The sequence below is a fragment of the Panthera leo genome, chromosome C1 (assembly GCF_018350215.1).
Source record: "Panthera leo isolate Ple1 chromosome C1, P.leo_Ple1_pat1.1, whole genome shotgun sequence".
Classification (NCBI taxonomy): domain Eukaryota; kingdom Metazoa; phylum Chordata; class Mammalia; order Carnivora; family Felidae; genus Panthera; species Panthera leo.
Genome location: NC_056686.1, coordinates 11,298,801 through 11,320,144, shown reverse-complemented (window position 1 = coordinate 11,320,144; position 21,344 = coordinate 11,298,801). Strand labels below are relative to the sequence as shown.

At 48.8% G+C, this 21,344-nt stretch overlaps 1 protein-coding gene across 1 annotated transcript in view; it reads right to left on the bottom strand.

Moving 5' to 3' along the window:
- The window catches only part of PLEKHM2 (pleckstrin homology and RUN domain containing M2), a 35,644-nt gene extending 31,394 nt beyond the window's left edge, over positions 1–4,250 (bottom strand). The window contains exon 1 of the mRNA XM_042950834.1: positions 3,414–4,250. Coding sequence (XP_042806768.1) covers positions 3,414–4,130 — 717 coding nt within the window. The 5' untranslated portion in view covers positions 4,131–4,250. The remainder of the gene's footprint in view (positions 1–3,413) is intronic.
- Positions 4,251–21,344: the final 17,094 nt, after the last annotated feature.

Here is a 21,344-nt window from a genome sequence, read left to right as displayed (position 1 = left end):
ATTGACTACCTGGCATTTTATGAAAAAGTTTGACACACCCCGGGCTGGAAGACACAGAGAAGGGTAGCCCAAGACTCTGACTGCAAATCCCACGGGAGCGAACTGCAGCGTTCACATAGACACCTGCTAGTGGCGATGGTAGCTAATATTTTAGGTAGGCCTTGTCATGAGCCACGTATTGTGCTCAGTGATTGAAGCGTATTATCTCCTGTGATTCAATTCTCATGACAACACTCTGGGGGAGTCCTGACTGCTGAGGCTCCTGGAGGGCTGATAATTTGCCAGGGTCAAGGAGGTCAGTGCCAAAGCCAGCACTCAAACCCAGACCAACCAACGCACAGACTGTCGGGGGACAGAGGCTGCTTCTTCCGCTGCACGTGTACGCATCAGACACTCAGGCTTCTCAAAAACAAAACAAAACAAAACTCTCATGGAAACCACTGCCTGCCCTCCCCTGGAGTAGATGCTATCTAGTAGAACCACATGCCAATTCAAAATGCCAACTCTGTCTTTGACGCGGACATCTCTCCATTAACGAATCAGCAACCGCAGACTTTATTATCTGCACCGGGGATGTTTCTGCCTTCTCTCCCTTTCCAGAACATGTGGAGCTTGCTTTTCATTGTTACTATTTTCCTTTAACTGCGCCATTAAACTCGGGAATTCTCTCTAACCCCCAGAAACCCTGCCTTCATATCAAAACACAGGTTCCCCTGGATCCAGGCGGGATAACAGCTCTGTCACTGTCAGTATGACAGTGCATATTCTTGACCACGAAACCTAGGTGTCAGAAGAACTGAACTCGACAACACTGCTTGGGGACAGTGGCTACACCTGGAGGTGTAGCTTCTGGGAGGGGAACGGGGGGGGGGGGGTGGGGGCTTCTGGATGATGGTTATGCTCTGTTTCTCGATCTAGGTGTTGGATATGTGGATATGTTCATGTTGTGAGAACTCATTCAGCTGCACCCTTAGGAGTGTAAGTATATGCTATTTTCTGTAGGTATGCTCTATTTCGATAAAAAGTCCTACAGTGCCCTCTGCAAACATAGTAATACACAACGGATCTTTTTTGCGGAAATACACATCTCATTTGCTTCATGCAACATCCTTATAAAAAGATCAGCAAGCCCATTTTGCGGGACCTTTGGGAGGTGCTGAGGTCATGAGCCCTCACGCAGGGGATTAATGCCCTAATAACAGAGACCCAGCTCCCTTCGGCTTCCCCCATGTGGGGACACAGGATGAAGTGAGCACCCCGCAATCGGAAGGGGGCCCTCACCAGAACGCAGCCACATTTTCAGGCTTCCAGCATCCGGAACTGTGACAAAGAAATTTCTGTTGTTTATAAGCCACCCAGTCTATGGTAATTTGCTATAGCAGCCCAAACAGGCTAAGACAGCTTCCTAAGACTGGCTTGAGCGCCCTGCTAACCACTCTGCAGATATGCTCTCATTCTATAGATATTCTCTTCACAACAACCCTGACTTTATCCCTGCCTTATAGATGAGAAAAATGAGGCATGGAGAGGTCAAGGAACGTAACGTACCTAAGATTAGACGGTTACTCATAGGCAGGCCAGGGGTTCAACCCAGACAGCCCCAGTCCAGAACCCACGTTCTTGACTGTGATGCTGGTCATGCCTTTGGTTGTGATGCACCCAAGGATGGCTTTCCAGTTTCTAGTGTGGGTCTTCCATCTTCGGGCATGCGTCACGGCTCAATAAAACGCGCTTGTCCAACGCGTACAGGAGCAAGAATCTCAAGTGCACCCACCTCCTTCATGGACGGCAGCCGGATTTACAGAGTGAATCTCCATGCCACACAAATGACAGGGTCCATGCCGGCCCCCTTTCTACCCAGGACTTCCCCATGCATTTGTTGGAAATCCGAGACCGAGCGCTTGGCCCACCAGAAGCCACAGAGGCCCAGATTAGGTTAGAAACCCCAAAGGTCGGGGCGCCGGGTGGCCCAGTTGGTTAAGTGTCCGGCTTCTGCTCAGGTCACGATCTCGCGGTCTGTGAGTTCGAGCCCCGTGTCGGGCTCTGTGCTGACAGCTCGGAGCCTGGAGCCTGCTTTGGATTCTGTATCACCCTCTCTCTCTGACCCTCCCCCGTTCATGCTCTGTCTCTCAAATAAATAAACATTAAAAAAATTTTTCTTTTCAAAAAAAAAAAAGGAAACCCCAAAGGTCTTCCTTTGTCTTCCGTGAGGAAAGATCTATTGCTTTTTAATAAAGTATTTGCTTACCCCGCACTCTTTGAGTAAGCGAAAACTATACCCCGACTGCATTAGCAAGGCTCGGGCAAAGTAAATATAACTTCTGTTGGATGTCTGCAATGTTCCTTTCAGTGAGAGCACTTTGAATCCACTTTTCTTTTAAGCCACATCGATCTCTATGAAAGGTAAAATTGCTTACCTATGTTACTTTTGAGGAATTTAAGTGTCCTGTATGGGGCGGGGGGAGCTATTTAAATAGAATCGTTGATTTCATCAATTGTCTTCATTTTGGTTTGTTGAACTAAAATAATCTGATGAACGAACCTTTCCTCCCCCCCAACCCCCCAAATCATTCCTAGTTTCCGAGACTATCAGGTGAGCCAGGAACTCAAATTAGGGGGGAAAATATCCAACCACCTTCTTCAAATGACTGTCAATTCAGGTTTGGTGTTAAGAGGACAGGACCCTGCTGACTTCCTCACACAGGCAGTGACATACGCTTCATAAGAAGTATTTTTTCCTACGGGCAGCCTGGGCAACGATGTCTACCGCACGGAGCCCCCACGCAGCAGGGTGCCCGTGCGTGCCACCAAGTTCCGCAGGTCACCCTCCAACCCGCAATCCCCTGGCACTTGGGGTCCTCGGGCCCAACCCTGAAACGAGCCTCTTCGCACTGCCATCCTTGAGCAAGACGAGGCAAGGAACTTCCCAGGACCGGAGGCAACGTCGCCCAGAACCCAGAACCGGGAGGAGCGGAGGCTGCTTATGCCCGGCCGCCGCGCCCCGAGGTCCCAGCCCCGGGAGGCCCCGCAGACCTGCGCTGCGGGGCGGCGGGGGGGGCGGGGGGGAGGAGGGGGACCGGCGTGTCGCGGCCCCGCGGAGTGACGCAGGGCCCCCTCGGCCGGTGGCAGCTCTGGGGGATGCTGACCTCAACTTTGTTCTTTAAAAATAGCTGGGAGGCCGCGGCGCTCACGTGAGCGGCCCCCGCTTCCCCCGGCACCCGCCCGGGGCTCCCGGCGGCTCCCGGGGTCGCACAGGGGGCAGGGCGGTGTCCCCGAGCCCCCGGGGACAGGACGGACCCCCCCCCCCCCGGGCCCCGCGGAGGGGGGAGGGGAGCAGGGGGCGCCGGGTGGGGTCGGGGCGTGGGGCGTGGGGCTGGGGGTGGCGGCGGGGGGGTCGGCCGGGCCGCGCTCACCTTCTTCACCGACAGCGAGATGTTCTCCAGGATCCGGTCCTTCACCTCCCGCGGCTCCATGGCGCCGCCGCCACCGCCGCCGCCGCCGCCGCCCCGCCGCCGCCGCTTCCCGCGCCGGGGGCCCGGGGCCGCCGCCAACCGCTGCCGCCGGCCGTGCGGGGGCTCCGTCGTGCCGGCCGCGGGGCCCGGCGCCCGCCGCCCGGCCCTCGCCTCGCCCGGCCCCTCGCTCCGCCGCGGCCAGGCGGCTCCGGAGCGCGGCCGGCGGGGAAGAGGCCGCGGGCTGTGCGCGGCGGCGGCGGCGGCGGCGGCAGCGGCGGCGGCGGCAGGAACTGATGTCAGGCGGGGCGGCGCCAAGGCCGGCGGTCGGGCCGGGGCGCCCGCGCCCGGAGACCCGCCGGACCCCGCGTCGCCGTCCCCGGGCCCGCAGCCCCTCCGGCCGGGGTCGCCCGGGACCCCCGCAGACCCCGGGCCCCCGCGCCCCAGCCCTTGTCGGCTCACAGCCCCTCGGGCCAGGGTCCGCGGGAGCCCCTTAACCCCGGGGACCCCCGGGTCCCCGCAGACCTTGGGCCCCCCGCCCTGCCCTTGCCGGCCCACGGACCCAGGTCTCCCGGCCCTCCCCAGCGACCCCGAGCCCCTCCACCCCCTCCGGCCGGGGCCCGCGGAGCCCCCCACAGACCTCGGGGATCCGGACAAGCCGCCCCCGCCGGCCAGCGACATCCCTCAGCCCACAGACCCTCCCTTTCCTCGGCCCAGAGGCCCCTGCCATGCCCGGGGTCGTGAGACCCGCTCCCCCGCACCCCAGAGACCCAGGGCCCCTGGCTTCCTGCAGCCTGGAGACCCGGGCACGCCCCACCTCGACCTACCCAGAGACCCTCACCCTCTGGCCCTCCCTGGCTGCCCTGGCCCTCACCCGCCCCTGGAAGCCAGTCCGTCTCCTCAGTTCCCCACCCTCACGCCCAGTCCTAAACTTTAAGGCCATTTCAGGTCCCGGGTGCTCCTCCCCACCAACAAAACACACCCTCCGCACTTCCCCTTCTGTCCCAACACCCACTCTGATTCTTACCCACAGCCCATTGATTGCTACCCGTACCCCAGCTCTCCTTCGGTGGGGCCGCATACCCTGGGGGCCCCAGCTGCCTCAGCCCTGAAACCCACCCTAACAATTCCCCGCATCCCCCCAATTCCCCATCTCTTAAAGTCACCCACACTTAGAGCTCTCAGTCTCCTACCTGGCTCACTTAGCTCATTTGGTCTCCAAATGAACATACCCTGATGCATCCATGAGTCCCGCCTTTTCATTCTTTTCTTTTCTTTTTTTTAAAGTCAATATATTGGGGTGCCTGGTTGACGTTCCACTCTTGATTTCCGCTCGGGTCACGATCCCAGGCTCGTGGATCAGGCCCGCTGTCCGGTTCCATGCTGAGCTTGCAGCCTGCTTGGGATTGTCTGTCTTTCTCTCCCTCTGCCCCTCTTCCCTGCTTGTGCTCGCTCGCTCTCTCTTTCTCTCAAACAAAAAAAGTCAATCTGTATCCTTTTTTGTCTCACTTTATGAAACTGAGATATAATTGACAAATAACATTAGTTTCAGGTGTACAACATAATGATTTGATATTTGTATATTGTGGAATGATCAGCACCCTCTTTATTTGAAGAAACCCCAATTCTCAACTTCAGCTCCCTATATTTTCCCTCTTTTTCCGGGCATACCTTTCTCAGCCTCCCAAACCTGGTCTCCCCAGCACAGATGCAAAACACCGATTCTACAGCTTATCCTAAATGGACCCCTCCCCATACACAACCAAAAGTTCCCTCTCCGTCCCTCAGTTTCCCCAGGAGAGATCCAAGATGGTGGTAGTTATGTTTTTGTTGTTGCCTTCTTGTTTTTTGTTTTAATATTTCATTCTTTTTCAATTTTCTTAACGTTTTTATTTATTTTTGAGAGACACAGAGAGACAGAGAACGAGCAGGGGAGGGACAGAGAGAGAGAGAGAGAGAGACACAGAATCTGAAGCAGGCTCCAGGTTCTACCCTATCAGCACAGAACCCGACACGGGCCTCGAGCTCACGAACTGTGAGATCATGACCCAAGCCGTAGCCAGTCACCTAACCGGCTGAGCCACCCAGGCACCCCTTTAATGTTTTATTTTTAAGTCCTCTCTACCCCCAACGTGGTGCTTGAACTTACAACCCCAAGACCAACAGTCTCATGGTCCACCAACCTAGCCAGCCAGGAGCCCATTGATTTGTTTTTCTGTCACTGAATAAGGGGACAAAATTACACGTCAAGAAAATGAAAGAGAACTACTTGAGAAACTGCATTCTATTACCACTTCAGGATCTAGGTCAAGAGTTCTTGAGACTAATGATGATGATGACGATGAGTAATGAGTACTGACTACGTGCCATGCGCTGAACTAACTGCTTTACCTACATTCGTCTCCTGTATTCTCACACAACAACCCCCGCACAGATGATGGGACCCGTTCACATCCTGAGTCAAAGTGCCCTTTACATTTCTTCGTACTGTTCCAGCAGGTGATCCCGCAGGGGCTCGGTCTACCCCTTTAGGAAAAGAAGTCAGTCTCTCAGCTGAAGGCATTTCTTATCAGCGCTGAGCTCAGAAAAACAGGCGAGAACAGTCTCCGTGGAGCTGGGCTCAGACAGAATGTCAGGCGGAGAAGACGTTACAGTTGCTGGGCAGGTAGAGAAAAGGCTGAGAACAGAGGACTCAGTACGTTGAATGAAGAAAGAAATAGTCACGTGTCCAAATGTGTTGGCGGCGAGCAGGAGGGAAACTGCTTGAATGACCAGGCTAATAACCTTGGTGAGCTCCCTTCCCACCGCAGTCAGCTAGGGTGCCAACAGGCCCCGACCTGTCAGATCCAACTCTGGCTCATGAGAATCCACTGAGCCCAAAGTGGAACCAGTTAACTTTGTGATTCTCCCCTGCCGTTAAATAATAAGACGTCTTCTGCGCGGCATCTTCTGCTGGACGCTACCTCCCTATAAATGGCTACTCGCAGCTTGGGCATGTGATGGCTTCCATGGATGTTTTTATTGCTTGGCTATATACCTGTGATGGCCATTTCTGCGATGTCCTTTACATCTCCATACATTGGGGGATGGTCACATTCAACTGCTGACAACATTCGTTAGAAACTTACCGAAGGTCTGCATGGGTAAGCGGGTGGGAGAGGAGAGGCACATTTCAGTCTTACAAGACTTCTTGCAGGAACAGGAAGGGGCCGAGGGCGTGTTCACGTGCAGATAATTGCCCCAGGCCCAGAACTCGAATATGGAATTCGCCCTTGCCTGTCAAAAACAAGGCAACTCAGGGGCACCCTGGGTGGCTCAGTCGGTTAAGCGTCCGACTTTGGCTCAGGCCATGATCTCACGGTTCGTGGGTTCGAGCCCCGCATCGGGCTCTGGGCTGACAGCTCGGAGCCTGGAGCCTGTTTCGGATCCTGTGTCTCCCTCTCTCTCTGCCCCTCCCCCACTCGCACTCTGTCTCTCTCTGTCTCAAAAATAAATAAACATTAAAAAAAAAAAAAAACCAACAAGACAACTCAGGGGGCACCTGGCTTGCTCAAAAGGTACAGCATGTGACTCTTGATCATGTGACTCTTGATCTTGAGGTTGTGAATTCGAGCCCCCTGTTGGGTGTAGAGATTATCTAAAGAAAACAAAAGCGGGAGCGCCTGGGTGGCTCAGTTGGTTAAGCATCTGACTTCAGCTCAGGTGATGATCTTGTGGTTCGTGAGTTCGAGCCCCAGCTCAGGCTCTCTGCTGTCAGCACGGAGCCCATTTTGGATCCTCTGTCTCCCTCTCTCTCTCTGCCCCTCCCCTACCCCTCACTCTCTCTCTAAAAAAGAAATAAACATTAAAAAAAAAAAAAACTCAGAAAAAAAAATTAAATACCCCAGGATGCCTATCAATCTTGTTATAGGGAGTCATTGAAGCTCCTTCATTTATTGCACAAGACTGCTGATCATGTGGAAAGTGCATGAGACTCTGAGGCATGAGGAGTTGAGACGCTCAGTTGACTCATGCTAAGGCCTCGGGCAAATCACTCTGTCTTAGTTTCCAAATCAGTGTCACAGGAAAGATGACTTTCTTCTTCTTCTTCTTCTTTTAAATATCGTCCTGACCTCCCGACTGCACAATCCATCGGGCGAGGGATGAAGTGGGGAAAGAAGGCACATCATAGAAAGTCCACGGACCTGGCCACCGGCTCGTCTTTACTCTTCTTTCCAAAGATGTGCGCTGCCTCAGAGAGGAAAAAGATAGGAGAAAAGTCTAGCAGCTTTATCCTGCCACATCCTTAAAAGGTCATTGGACTAGATCATTTACAAAAGGTTTTTTTGAACGTTTATTTATTTTTGAGAGACAGAGAGCGTGAGAGGGGTTGGGGCAGAGAGAGAGAGAGGGACACAGAATCCGAAGCAGGCTCCAGGCTCTGAGCTGTCAGCCCAGAGCCCAACACGGGGCTCAAACTCACGGACCACACCACGAGATCATTACCCGAGCTGAAGTCAGAAGCTTAACCAACAGAGCCACCCAGGTGCCCCATTGGACTGGCTCATTTAAAACAAACAAACAGGGACACGTGGGTGGCTCAGTTAGTTAAGGGTCTAAATTTGATTTCAGCTCAGGTCACGATCTCACAGTTCATGCCCTGGAACCCCGCCTCAGGCTCTGTGCTGACGACACGGAGCCCACTAGGTATTCTGTCTCCCTCTCTCTCTGCCCCTCCCCTGCTTGCTCTATCGGAGGGGCAGAGAGAGAGGGAAAGAGAGAATTCCAAGCAGGCTCCAAGCTGTCAGTGCAGAGCCTGAAGTGGGACTCAGTTTCACAAACCATGAAATCAATGACCTGAGCCAAAATAAAGAGTTGGATGCTCACCCCCAGGTGCCCCTAAAGATTTCATTTTTAAGTCATTTCCACATCCCATGTGGGGCTCAAATTCACAACCCTAAGATCAAGAGTTGCAGGTTCCACCGACTGAGCCAGCCAGGTGTGCCCAGGTGATTTTATTTGAAAATGTTGAGCATCCAGGGGACCTGGCTGGCTCAGTTGCGAGAGCGTGTGACTCTTGATTTGGAGGCTGTGCGTTCGAGCTCCATGTTGGGTGTGGAGATTGCTAAAAATAATGACAATCTATTTTCTTAAAATGTCGAGGGGCACCTGGGTGGCCCAGTCGGTTGAGCGACCAACTCTCAATTTCGGCTCAGGTCATGGTCCCAGGGGCGTGGGCTTGAACCCTGTGTCGGACTCTATGCTGAGCAGGGAGCCTGCCTGAGATTCTCTCGCTCCTTCTGCCCTACTCCCCTACTTACCCTCTCTCTCTAAAATACATTTTTTTTAATTAAAAAATTTTAAAAAATGTTGAACATCCAGTTCCTTCCTCATCACTGTCCAGTCAGCAAGACAGTTTGGTGAAAATTGGGAAGTCATTCCACCTCCTAGTTTATTTTTTTTTTTAAGTTTGTTTATTTTTGAGAGAGAGAGAGAGAGAGAGAGAGCAGACGCATGAATGAGAGAGAAAGAGCAGGGGAGGGGCAGAGAGAGGGGAAGAGAGAGGATCCCTGACGGTGCAGAGCCCCATGTGGGGCTTGATCTCCCGAATCTTGAGATCGTGACGTGAGCCGAAATCTACAATTGGACGCTTAACCAGCTGAGTCACCCGGCCGCCCCAACTTCCCAACTTCAACGCCTCCATATCTTCATGTCACGGCATCTGGAAGGACATCCGGACTCTTCTCTGGCCTCCAAGGTCACAGCTGATTGGTCTAGCCTCTCTCCCTGACTCATCTCCCAAGCCCTCGGCTGGTGCGTGCCGGGACCTGTGCCAGCCCTTGTGCCGTCCTCGTGCGTTCACACCCGAGGACCTGTGCAGGGATGCTCTTCCCCAGGGTGGCAGGGGCCGCCCAGCTATTCACCAAAATCCGCTCTCTCCACAGTGACAGCGTCGTAGCCAGGCCCAGGGCCAGATTACGTCCTCCTCTGTAGTGGGCACAGCTATCCCATCAAGTTCTCTCTAGCGGAACGTGAATAGAAATAAAGCGATCGACTTCTCGGCTGGGCTTCTGAGCAAGGCGTACTCCTTCTCCGTGCTGTTTCTTCTTCCACCAGGTAAGATGAAGCACAGAGGAGGTCACACTTATGAGATGTAAAGAGCACGGTTCCGGGGCGCCTGGGTGGCTCAGTCGGTTAAGCGTCCGACTTCGGCTCGGGTCATGATCTCACGGTTTGTGGGTTCGAGCCCCGCATCGGGCTCTGGACTGACAGCTCGGAGCCTGGAGCCCGCTTCGGATCCTGTGTCTCCCTCTCTCTCTGCCCCTTCCCTGCTCATGCTCTGTCTCTCTCTCTCTGTGTCAAAAATAAGTAAACATTAAAAATAATTTTTAAAAAAATTTAAAAAAATAAAAATTTTTTTAATAAAAAAAATTTTTTTTACAGTTCATTTATTTTTGATACAGTCAGAGCACAAGTCAGGGTAGAGACTAAGTAGAGACTAAGGAGTCTCTAGTCCCTTCCAACATAGAAATCTACTCAATTTTTGTTGTAGGATTTATTACTACCTGTCATGTTCTTATTGGCGTCACTCCTCAAAGAGACTGCTATGGTATAAGCTCCCTGGGACTCTATGCCTTTGCTCAGTTCATGCGATGATGTATTCACAGCATTAACTCTGTGTCTGGCACATGATACTCAGTGTTTGTTGAATTAATGTCTTCTGCTTAATTTTTTATTTTTTATTTATTTTTTTTAATTTTTTAACGTTTTTTTATTTATTTTTGAGACAGAGAGAGACAGAGCATGAACGGGGGAGGGGCAGAGAGAGAGGGAGACACAGAATCGGAAGCAGGCTCCAGGCTCTGAGCCATCAGCCCAGAGCCCGATGCGGGGCTCGAACTCACGGACCGCGAGATCGTGACCTGAGCTGAAGTCGGACGCTCAACCGACTGAGCCACCCAGGCGCCCCTTCTGCTTAATTTTTTAAAGTTATTTATTTTATTGTGAGAGAGCGAGAGCACGAGTGAGTGAGGGGCAGAGAGAGAAAGGGAGAGAGAGAATCCAGGCTTAAGCTCACCCAATGTGGGGCTCAACCTCACGAACCGTGAGATCATGACCCGAGCCAAAGCCAGATGCTTAACTGACTGAGCCACCCAGGCGCCCCACCTTCTGCTTAATTTTTAATCCAATAGGGATGCAAAAAACCTTTGTAGCTGGCCGTAGAAATAAAAGGATGGAAGAGAAGTGGGACCCAACATAAAGTCACTTCTCTTTACACCTGATTTGGGCTTTTCCATCCTAGGAAGGTAAAGGATGAGACAGTATAGTCAAAGCTTACACAACCATCAGCTGAGGGGTGCTGTTTGCCTACGTCCCAGATTAGTACTGTTTCAGGGCATCTGGCTGGCCCAGTCTGAAAAGCATTCGATTCTTGATCTCAGGATCATGAGTTCAAGCCCCACATTGGGTGTAGAGATTACTTAAAAAAAAAAAAAAAAAAGTCCTCTTTCAAAATCTATGCTAAACTCAAACTCAGCAGTCATCCTAGGCTAGAATTCCTAAGCCTGCAAACTGACCTCGGTGGCCTGGCCCGGTTTCAGGCCCAGTTCTGCTATGTCACTCCACTTACGGGACAACCCCTCGGGGCCTTTGAGACGAGAAATCGCAGCAGCATGATGGTGTCCATGGACTTACTATCCGCTCTGCATCAGGCACCGCTCTAGGCACTGGGGATACAGCGGTGAGAAGGACAGGCATCAATCCCTACCCTCCCGCAGCTTCTTTCTGACGGAGAGAAAGGAAGTAGACAAGAAGCGAAATGCAAGGATGTTAGGCAGTGGTTGGTGCCTCGGAGAAGAATGAAGGGAAATGACATGGAAGGGGGTGGGTGGGTGGCTTCGATTTCAGATCAGGTAGCCAGAGAAGGCCTTTACGGAGGTGATAGTTGCGGAAAGACCTGAAGGAAGTGAGAGAAAAAGCCACGAAGGTGTCTGAGGAAAGAGCATTCCAGACTAAGGAGACGGCAGATCCAAAGGCTCGAGGGCGAGAAAGAGCTCAAGGAATACGGAGGTCAGGGTGGCTCAGAAGACGAGTGAGGAGGGGAAGGAGGCAGGAGAGGAAGGCGGAGAGGCGGGTAGGGGGCCTTGGAGACATCGTAAGGACTTTCAGCTTTTATCCGAGTGGGAAGGGGCCCCACTGAAGGGTTTTAAGGAGAGGTGCGGGCTGGCTGTTGTGTTAAGGAAGAACAGAATGCAGGTGGACAGGAAGACCCACTGGGGTAACCCAGGCGAGAGGTGAGGGGTCCTGGGACCGGGGTTCTAGAAATGATGGGATTTTGAATATGTTTTGAAGTGAAGCCAACAGGCTTTCGGACGGATTGGATGTAGGTTGAGAAAGAAGAGCCAAGGTTTTGGAGTGAGCAACAGGAAGGATGATGTTGCCATTGATTTCTCGGGGAAAACGGAGAGGAGCAGGTGTGGGGTGTGGGTGGAGTATTTCCAGCGCAGGGCTCTGTGATTTCAGATACCTGGAGTCTAAAAGGGAAAATGTCGGCTTTTAGTAACTCCCTAGGAGGAACCAAAGCACTCTAGCTCGATTTTTTTTCTTTTTAATTTTTAAAAAATGTTTTCTTTATTTTTGAGACAGAGACAGAGTGTGAGTGGGTGAGGGGCAGAGAGACAGGGAGACACAGAATCAGCAGTAGGCTCCAGGCTCCGAGCTGTCAGCACAGACCCCGATGCGGGGCTCGAACTCACCAACTGTGAGATCATGACCTGAGCTGAAGTCGGACACCCAACCGACCGAGCCACCCAGCTACCCTGTTTTTTGTTTTCATAAAGATGTAGTGAATTCGCCTTTCTCTGTGCCAAGGACCCATAATTCTTTCTGCTAGTAACTAATTATGTCTCATATTTTGCATCACTCTATAACCATTTTCAAATGGTTATCAAAAGATTGAGATCTGAAGAATGGCAACATAATTCTCACCTCCAACTAGAAGTAGCCTTTGCTGTCGTCCTTCTTATTAGATAGGCAAGGGATGGTCACAGGATAAGGGAGGGGATTTGTCTAAACTCCTCCCTATATATACCAGCTGGTCCAGGTCCATTGAAATCTTCTCAAGTGAAGACCCCACAATACAAACCATACACAAAGCAATGACTCCACATTGGCTAACCCCTCAAAGGTGTTTCCAAGTTACTCATTAATCTCAAAATCATTAATCTTATGTTACTTGAACATTTTTTGTAAAAAATGAAACACACGGCATTTACAAGCTTTAGGATAGAAAAGAGATCATCCTGCAACCCTCAACAAGTAATTGACTCTCAGTAGTTCAGAAGGAGGGGTCTCAATTTGTGAATATGTAACCGGGAGTCAAGACGAGACTCCGTCCCCTGAGCAGACATTAGAAGGCGGATATTCTTTCCGAGACAAAAACTGGGCTAGTTAATCTCTTATCGCGCACAGAGCTACTCTACATTTCGTCTTTCAGCTAGGTGTGGCCAGTTACGTGGTTTTCATCGATTGTGTGTAGGGAGGGACAGGTACCGTTTCCAGGTCTGGCCTGTACAAACCACTTGAGCTCGACTCTCTTCTATCATCTTCCAATCGAATGTAGACCAGGGCAACCTTGGAAGCAGGGCGAAAATGGCAGAGATGCTGAAAGCCTGTTTCCTGAATGACAGTGTGAAGAGCCCTCCTGCCTCCACTGACTTGGACTGTTAGTTAAGGAGAGACAAGGTTCTATTGTGTTAAGCTACTTACATTTGGGTTGAGTATGTTACAGCGGTTAGCCTATCCTGATACAGAACTTGGTACTGAAATGGGATAGTCACCGTAAAAACCCAAAAGACCCTGTCTTGGTGGTCAGGAAGCAAACTGATCTAGGGAGGCTAGAAAAACAGGAGACCTTTAAAATTCAGTGGCAAAACATCTACTAAAACTCTCCCGTGGCAGCTTGGATGGTTGACTACATTAACACATAGCCCAAGTTCAGGTCTACGAGGAAGGGTTGAAAACTCATGTTTGTGTGTTGAGTTCTACAGTATGAGAAAGACCAAAGTTTAGGAAAGAACTGGCTTGTCGCAAGCCAAACTGGAAAGGAACAGAGCTAAGAAATTTGGGGCCTTGAATGCAGGGTTGTATAAGGAAATGAAGTCCTGCTTGAGGACTGTGTACACGAAAGAACTCTTGAGTGTGGTTACTGGTAACGGAGGATTGACTGGAGCAGATAATCAGAAGGCCACGGTGACGGAGGAAGTTGTTTTGCCGAAGAAACCACAAATCCAGAGTTCAAAAGCCACAGCCTCTCTTCCAAGCCTTCAGACCAACCCCCAGTCCTCTAGACTTGTGCCAACAGGAAGCCAAGAGAGCTGTGTAGCTCCCAAGGAAGGTAGAGACCTAGCACCTGCTTCAGATGGGACCATGGACAATGGATACGGGAGTTCCTTCCACTGAAGATAATTGGAGTTTTAAGCAGAGGAGTTTCCCCAACCCCTTCACAAGGGTTGCACTTCCTGTTCTCTTTTCTGTTAAGGGATTTGCTAATGCGGTTTATTCTGTCCCTGCACCCCAAGGTGCAGGAGCAAGATAATTTATCTCAAGTTCAGTTTGCTAAACAATAAAAAGCCACAATCAAGACGTGAAGGAGGGCAGGGGATCACAGGGGATTCTGGACTGAAGTCAGTTGAGTACCTGGATATGTGTATATGGAGCCATCTCCCTGGGGGGTGTTGGGTAGTAGTTGAAACACTGCTAGATGACCCTAACTGTACTCGTCACGTTGGGCACGTGAGTAGATTGCACTTCACGGCCTCCCTTGCGCTTCGGCATGGCCGTCTGGATACCAAGCCAGGGAAACGGATACAGGAGTGATCGCACCACTTCCAGGCCTGGTAGAAAAACTTCCACGAACAACCCTCATTCTCTTCTCCCGTCAGTGGATGCTGATATCCAAGGTCATCTTGGAAGTCACGTGTTGAAAAGGTCAGAGCCCTGGCAGCCTAGGACCCTGAATGACGGATTGCATGGGGCAGAGCCACATCTGGCTCTTGGAACCGCCCAACTTCTGGGAACTGCATTTCGCGTTCTCAAACCCCTTATGGGACACAATGAAGAATACTAGCTAATACCTAATGAGCACTTAGTATGTGCCAGGTACTGTTCTGAAAGTATTAACTCATTTAATCCCTACAAACCATCCAGAAGGTCCCCATTTTACAGCTGAGGACACAGAGGCACAGAAAGGTTAGGAAACTTACCCGAAGTCACATAGCCAGTAAGTGCCAGAGCAGCCTGGCTCTAGAGGCTAATCTAACCACGACACCCTACCACGGCGTTATGTCTGTCCCAGGGCATCGGCTGCCCACACAGGCACAAATGCACAGTCTCTGACATGCTCAGATAGCCGTGCCCCTGTAGTGGTCATCTGCAAGTTAACTTTAAGGGCTTGGGCATAACCCATTTCTTCTGAGGTACAGGCAGCTGGCTCACGAATCACGGTGCCCGGGTACAAGCTGTTCAAAGGGGCAGGGAGACAGATCAGGACTCAAGTGAAGTAACCATCTCAATTTAAAAGAAACTGATCAAACAAGAGTCTTATGATAAAAACTTTATTGTCTTATTAAATATCAAATGTTTTACACATCACTTTTTCTTCAGAAAGTTCCTATTAAAAAAAGAAAAATAAAGTGTTTTGATTATTTAGGGCTGACTTAACATTTCAGTATGTGACAAAAACTCAAACCCAAATGCATCTAGTTCACTCAGCTGCAGACAGGTCCTATGTCCAGCCCCTAAACCAAGGGCACAGTGCAGCCAACTGTGGGATTCCTGAGTTTGGTTCCCTTAAGTTCTGAGTTTCCCAACTCTCAAAACCAAAGCGCTATGGAGTGACAAAGCTATTGGCAAGCCTATTTTGCCAATCTGCCTAGCTTTTTAAAGATGCAGTAGTCTCAAAGCTTAAAGAAAAGTCAGAAAAGCAATACATGAGCAATTGCAAGAACAAATAAAAGGGTTCGAGAAGGGTTTCTGTTTGCTAAGATTTGCCAAGTGTGGCTACAAAACTGGTAAACAAGGCTTCCTTGAGAGCAAAGGCCATTAGCTCAACTCGCCATGAAGACGGGACTTTGAGTAACAATGAGCATAATCAATTTTCGCTGTACGTGCACGGTGAGAAAAGCAAGTATGACCAGTATGTTGAACTGCTCTGAGTGCATCACCAGAACTATCTGAAAAGGGTGATGGAGAGAACAGAGAATGGGATATAATCATTCAGAGAGAAAGGTCCCAGATAGGGGGCATAAACTCAGAAAGCTGTGGGGCCTGCAGGGAAAGAAAACTGTCTGGTCGGCATCAGGTCATCTCAGGCTGAAGGAATCTGGAAACCAAATGGCTCATCTGACTGCCTCTGGTAGGAGATTAAGAGAGGTCTACCTTCCTCTAAACCACAGATGCATTCAGTCAACGTTGCACATAGAGCAAGCTCCTGGTAAACAAAATCATTTCCCACCAGACACGGATTTTCCCAGGGAAAAATAAGCCAGCATGCCCCTTCCCCAAGTCGGCTAATGAGAACCTTCGTATGGTACATATTTAGAGAAATAGAGTTCTGTAAAAATTCTAATTTTGTATTCTACACCCCCACCCCACGTCTTCGATAATCTGCCTAACTTTTTAAGGTAAAAGAAACATTCTCTAACTCCTACACCCTTGAGCCATTTTCTCTGTAGAGTTTATTCCTTAACATTGTGCCCTGAAACTTACCAGCTATATCCCCCTCACCTTTTACAGCCCCCCAGAGGATCTAAATTACCAATCACCAAGAAGTATCCGATGAACTTGGGAGTTTTCTAATGGTAAGCCTCAGAAGTCACTAGCAGTCAGGTTGTATGCCTCAGGATTACAACATACGTGGTGACATTTTAAAGAATGGGCTAACGAATTTTCTTTTGATGGAGCGATCCTGCTGAGCGATTTGGTAGAGCCTCGAATCCTCTTGTGAGTAATTCTGCCCACCACCCAGTCCCAGAACTATCGCTTGCTTCATTTTCTGCTCTAGATTCTCATTTCCACATTTTGCACTCAGCTGTTTTAAAGCAGCAAATGCCACAGAATCCTCTAAGTCCCGCGGGACCAGATGGTCAGTATTCCAGAGCAGCCATGCTCAAGGTGGGGGGCGGGCAGGGAGAGGATACCCCGGCACACTCCACATTTGTACCCTGCGTGGAAGGATGCCCTGATGGGAGGGAAAGCTCACGGTCACGGCTACATATTTGGGATCTCTCCCGTTTACCTTGGACTTCTACCCTGCCCACCCCACCCCAGCAGCATAAATTACTTGCAAATAATTTATACTGATTTCTTCAAGTATCCCTATAAATATTTGAACATTTTTTGTTGGTTTCTGATTCCATAAAAAAAATTAAAAAAAAAAAAACATTTTAGAGCAGTTTTAAGCTCTAAATAAGCATCGAATTCCATTTTGAGCCTGATTTTCCCCACTCTCTGAATTTGAACCAAATCATTCTAGTATGACTTTTAAAATAAAACCATGCTAATAGGCAAAAGCAGATCCTTCTCCTAAAGCTAAAATTTGCTTCATGTCTCCTTACGAGACAAAGCTTCATGAGGACAGGCTCCTAATCTGATTTAGTCACCCCTGTGTTCTCAGTACTCACCAGTACCTGGCACACAGGCACTTAATGTTTGAATCAATTGATTTTTTTTTTTAAAGTAAACTCTACCCCAACATGGGGCTGGAACTCACGACCCCGAGATCAAGAGTCACATTGCCCCACCGACTGAATCAGTTAGGTGCCCCATGAATCAATGAATTCTTAATCAAAGACTCATACTGTATAGGCCTCAAGAGTACCAGATTTTCTCAAACTTTTTCTGTGTCTTAACCACCACAATACTGATAGTGCAATGAAGAAAAATCTAATAAACATCTAGAAACCATTTTCTGGTACTCCCAATGCAAAAAAGCCCTATTGGAATTTTTTCCGTCTAAGGAAATCTAATGATTTGGTGCAGGATAATTCTGAATCGAAGGTGAGTCTTAGGACCAACTCCATGCACGCCCTCTATTTCTAGGAAGGCCATTTTCAAACTTTCTCCCTGATATTTCCACTTTCACTCCCCACCAAAATGTGATGCCTCTGCTACTTGGAAAAACTAAGGCACAAGAGAAAATCAAGTACTTCAAAGGTTTACCCCTAAAATCTTAACGAACTCCTAGGAACACCTCACTAACACCGAGGGACCTCTAAGATACAGAGCTTGAGCCATGAATTTACATTTCCACAGTTCTCAAGGACACGCTTTAAATTTACTTGGTCTTCGAGGAATTGGCGTTTTTAATTCTTCCAGGAAAAAAGCTATTTTATGGAACTCCTAAAATGTTAACATTCATCATCTAGGAAGGGAAACTCTTGATAACGGTTTCTTTCTAACTCAGCCACAAACTATACTAAGTAACCAAATTCAAAGGAGAAATTTGGCTTTTTGGTATTTGTGCTAGAGATTGGAAGAATGCATAATCTAGTTAGCTTCTCTTAGGATATGTTACCGGTGATAACAAGTTTGAAACACACAGCAGTTCAATTATGCTGCCTGCTCTCACTGCAGGTGGCAAACAGGTAGGAAAAGGAAATCAGACGCACTGCAACTTTCCTGGCTGGTTACCGGCAAGGCTGTTTTTATATACATGGTGGGATAAAAGCCACCGTATGTGGAGGATATATCTGAAATAGAAAAATTGCTTGCTTTTCATTCTATGTAAAATTAACTGTAGGCTATTTGTCAATCACACATGTATATATACATATGAGCTGATGGTTAAACCAATGAAGTTTTTATGGCTTTTACTAGAGAGAGAAAGCTGTGCTAAGGGAAGAACAGGCAGATTCCAGTTTTAACTGGTTATCAAAATTGGTGACACAAAGTCTCATGTGTCTTTCCATTTTTATGCAACCCTCTTGCTAGAGAAATGCTTTGGACAAAAAAAAAAAAAAAAAACAAAACACACGGGCTGTGTCTTCCTTTAGTACATATGGAGACAAGGAGCGCTGGGAGGTTTCATAGGCTCCAAGGCAGACCAGTTTTAACACCCACCCACCACCTATCCCATTCTCTTTGCCAAGCCACTGGTAATCTTTAGATGTTAACGCCTAAAGCCCAAACTGAGGGATGAAGGCTGCCGGCTGGGGCCCGGGGGCCTACACAGGTACAAGTGGAAATCCTTCTTCCCAGCTTCAGTGGGCAAAATCTACAGCTGTGTTAGGCACGGCTGTCTGGTCACCAAGCACATTCCTACCCATGGAAATCAACTTAAGGTAAACTGCAGAAGTCCTCCAGGAAGGACAACCTTCTCCTCTCTCTGGTGAGTAAACAGAGACCACCCTTGGAGGGGAGCACTGACCACAGAACCGTCCGTTACTGGTTACGGCAAAGAAGCTATCCAGAAAGGTGGCCCGTTACTGTCGATGGCTGGCCAGGATCAGTTCTGTTGGCCACCAGAGGAGTTCACAATGATTTTACCTCATTTTTAGAGAAGTTAATCTCGAATCTCTGCACTTTTAGTAAAACTGACGAAGTTCACTAGTGTCGTGTTCCTTAATTCCCTTTGTGTTTTAAGAACTGCGTGATTTAAAATTATTCAAAATCCTAATAATGTCAGCGACTTTACGTTCATACAAATGATGGGACAGGAAAATAAAGTTTTAAGGATCCAAAGCAATTATACACTGAAAAATAAATGATGAAAAAGGACAAGGCTATCTGGCAAGAGGGTTCAGCTCATTCATTCAAGGTACTCCTAAGGAGAATACATGTACAACTATAGGCCTATTCGATTTTCTCCTAAAAATAAATATACATACGTAAAAAGCTATTGTAATAAAACCTCTTCCACACTGATATTCTGTATTCTACCTAGGATGGATTCCCAGATCTCCGCACTGTGAAAATTCAGTGGCCAAGCCGCTGAGCAGTGTGCCACTGCTCAGAAAGACTAGGAGGCCCGTCTTCACCCAGAAGGCCTCTTGGGAGGGGTCTGTTGTCACTGATAACTTCCCCCACCTCACACCCACCCCACTTTATAACCCTAAAGATTTATTAGCTTAGAATAAATTCCCAGTTACCACCCATAAAGCAAATACAGGGGCCACTGCACTGCTACTGGATTTTGCTTCCCTCATAGCACCAACTACTTAATTATGGTCGCAGCTCTAAGAGTCGGTTGACAGAAATCCTACACGCAGTTTCCTAGTGCATCTTACGTCTTTGGTGTGGGGCAGGCAAAAGGGTCTGCAGCATGTGATTGTCTCAAAGAACATCTTAAAGACAACCTGGCTGACCTGCTGTTCGGAGCGCCCTCGTGAAAACGGTAAACCACAACTCCTTCTGCCAACCATCTCCCAACTTCGGAGGATCATGATGAATCTATGTGACTTTCCGCCACATCACTGAAGACTCACAACATACATACAAACGTCACAGCAAAAAGAAAAGGAGACGGAACAGGACAGAAGAGAAAGGTCTCTAAGTGCCCCCAAATGAAAATGTCAAAAACTCCTGAGATATGAGCCTCCGTTTTGATTGTGCTCAATGACTTGAATTTTGAAAGAAAGAATAAGCTTGCAAAGAGAGTAAGACTTCACACAAAATCATTTAACACTAAGTTCACGAATCACCCTTTCGAAGCATCTGTTTCAAACACATTGCAAACTCTAGCTTGGAATCAGGAGTCATTCTCAAAATTCTTTTCAATAAAACCAAGATTTCAGATTCCTGCTGGGTACATAAGATAATTTATTTTCTGGGAAAAACTACCTAAAATCTATCCAGTAGGATTATTGCACAGTGGGGCCCACAGGACAATGATTTCCAAGGGCTAGTCCTCATATAAAAAAAGGCCACAATAAATACATCTATATACTATGCCCCACTCTACCTTGACGTGGTAAACACAAATGTGACGCCGCCTACTTTAAAAAAGAAACTCCTGAGGAAAGAAAGGGATGGAAATCTCTACCAAGGCCACTTGAGTCAGGAACTGCCATTACTATTTCCATTGCCGTAAAGGCCACTCACCAAACAGGCTGACCATTCCAAGCACCAAGATGAACCAGCGACAAGGTTATCACACTTCACGATATCTCACTCCGATCGCGGCTCACACTGAGCTTTGGAAGCACTTCCCAGTAGATGAGCTTAGAAAGGAAATGAACTGCAGGCAAATCAACCCCTTAGCAGAACTCTGGGTTCACTGTTGGTCACTAAGGGTTGAGGTGAGATCAGTAAGATGCTCGCAAACCCACTCTCTAGTAAATTCCAGCGTTCAGGCCATTATTTTTCACTCCCGGTCCTTGACACATCACCAAACATTTGCAAACAGAATTACACGCTTTTCCCTTTTCTATCTGGGTAGCACCACGTTCCATTCTGATGTTGATTCCCCCCCCACCCCAAAATACTTGGCAATCCATGCAGCAGCCTGTCGCGTACAGAGCAGCCCAAGGTTTAAATCCTCCCAACTCACCCCATAAAACTGCCAAATCCTAACCACACAAATAAAAACATACCACTCTAGTAGGAGAGATCACTCAATTATTCTTCAACTTCCTCTTATAACTGATGCATCACCAATACACAGAGCACGAAGTGTAATTCCAAACACCACACCATGTGATCAAGTCTGTAAATGGACAATTGAGCCAACAAGCCATACCCTGCCTACAGCACAGACACAGCCAAAGAGGGAAGGTGATCTGCTTTCAGCTGCATGGGTGGTAGGGTTTCTCATGGCTTCTGCTTTTTAAAGCACTCACTCTCATTCTAAAATGGTATGCTATACACAAAACCGTCAATTTTATTCCAGAATACATCATCTTGATAATAAAAAGCTTT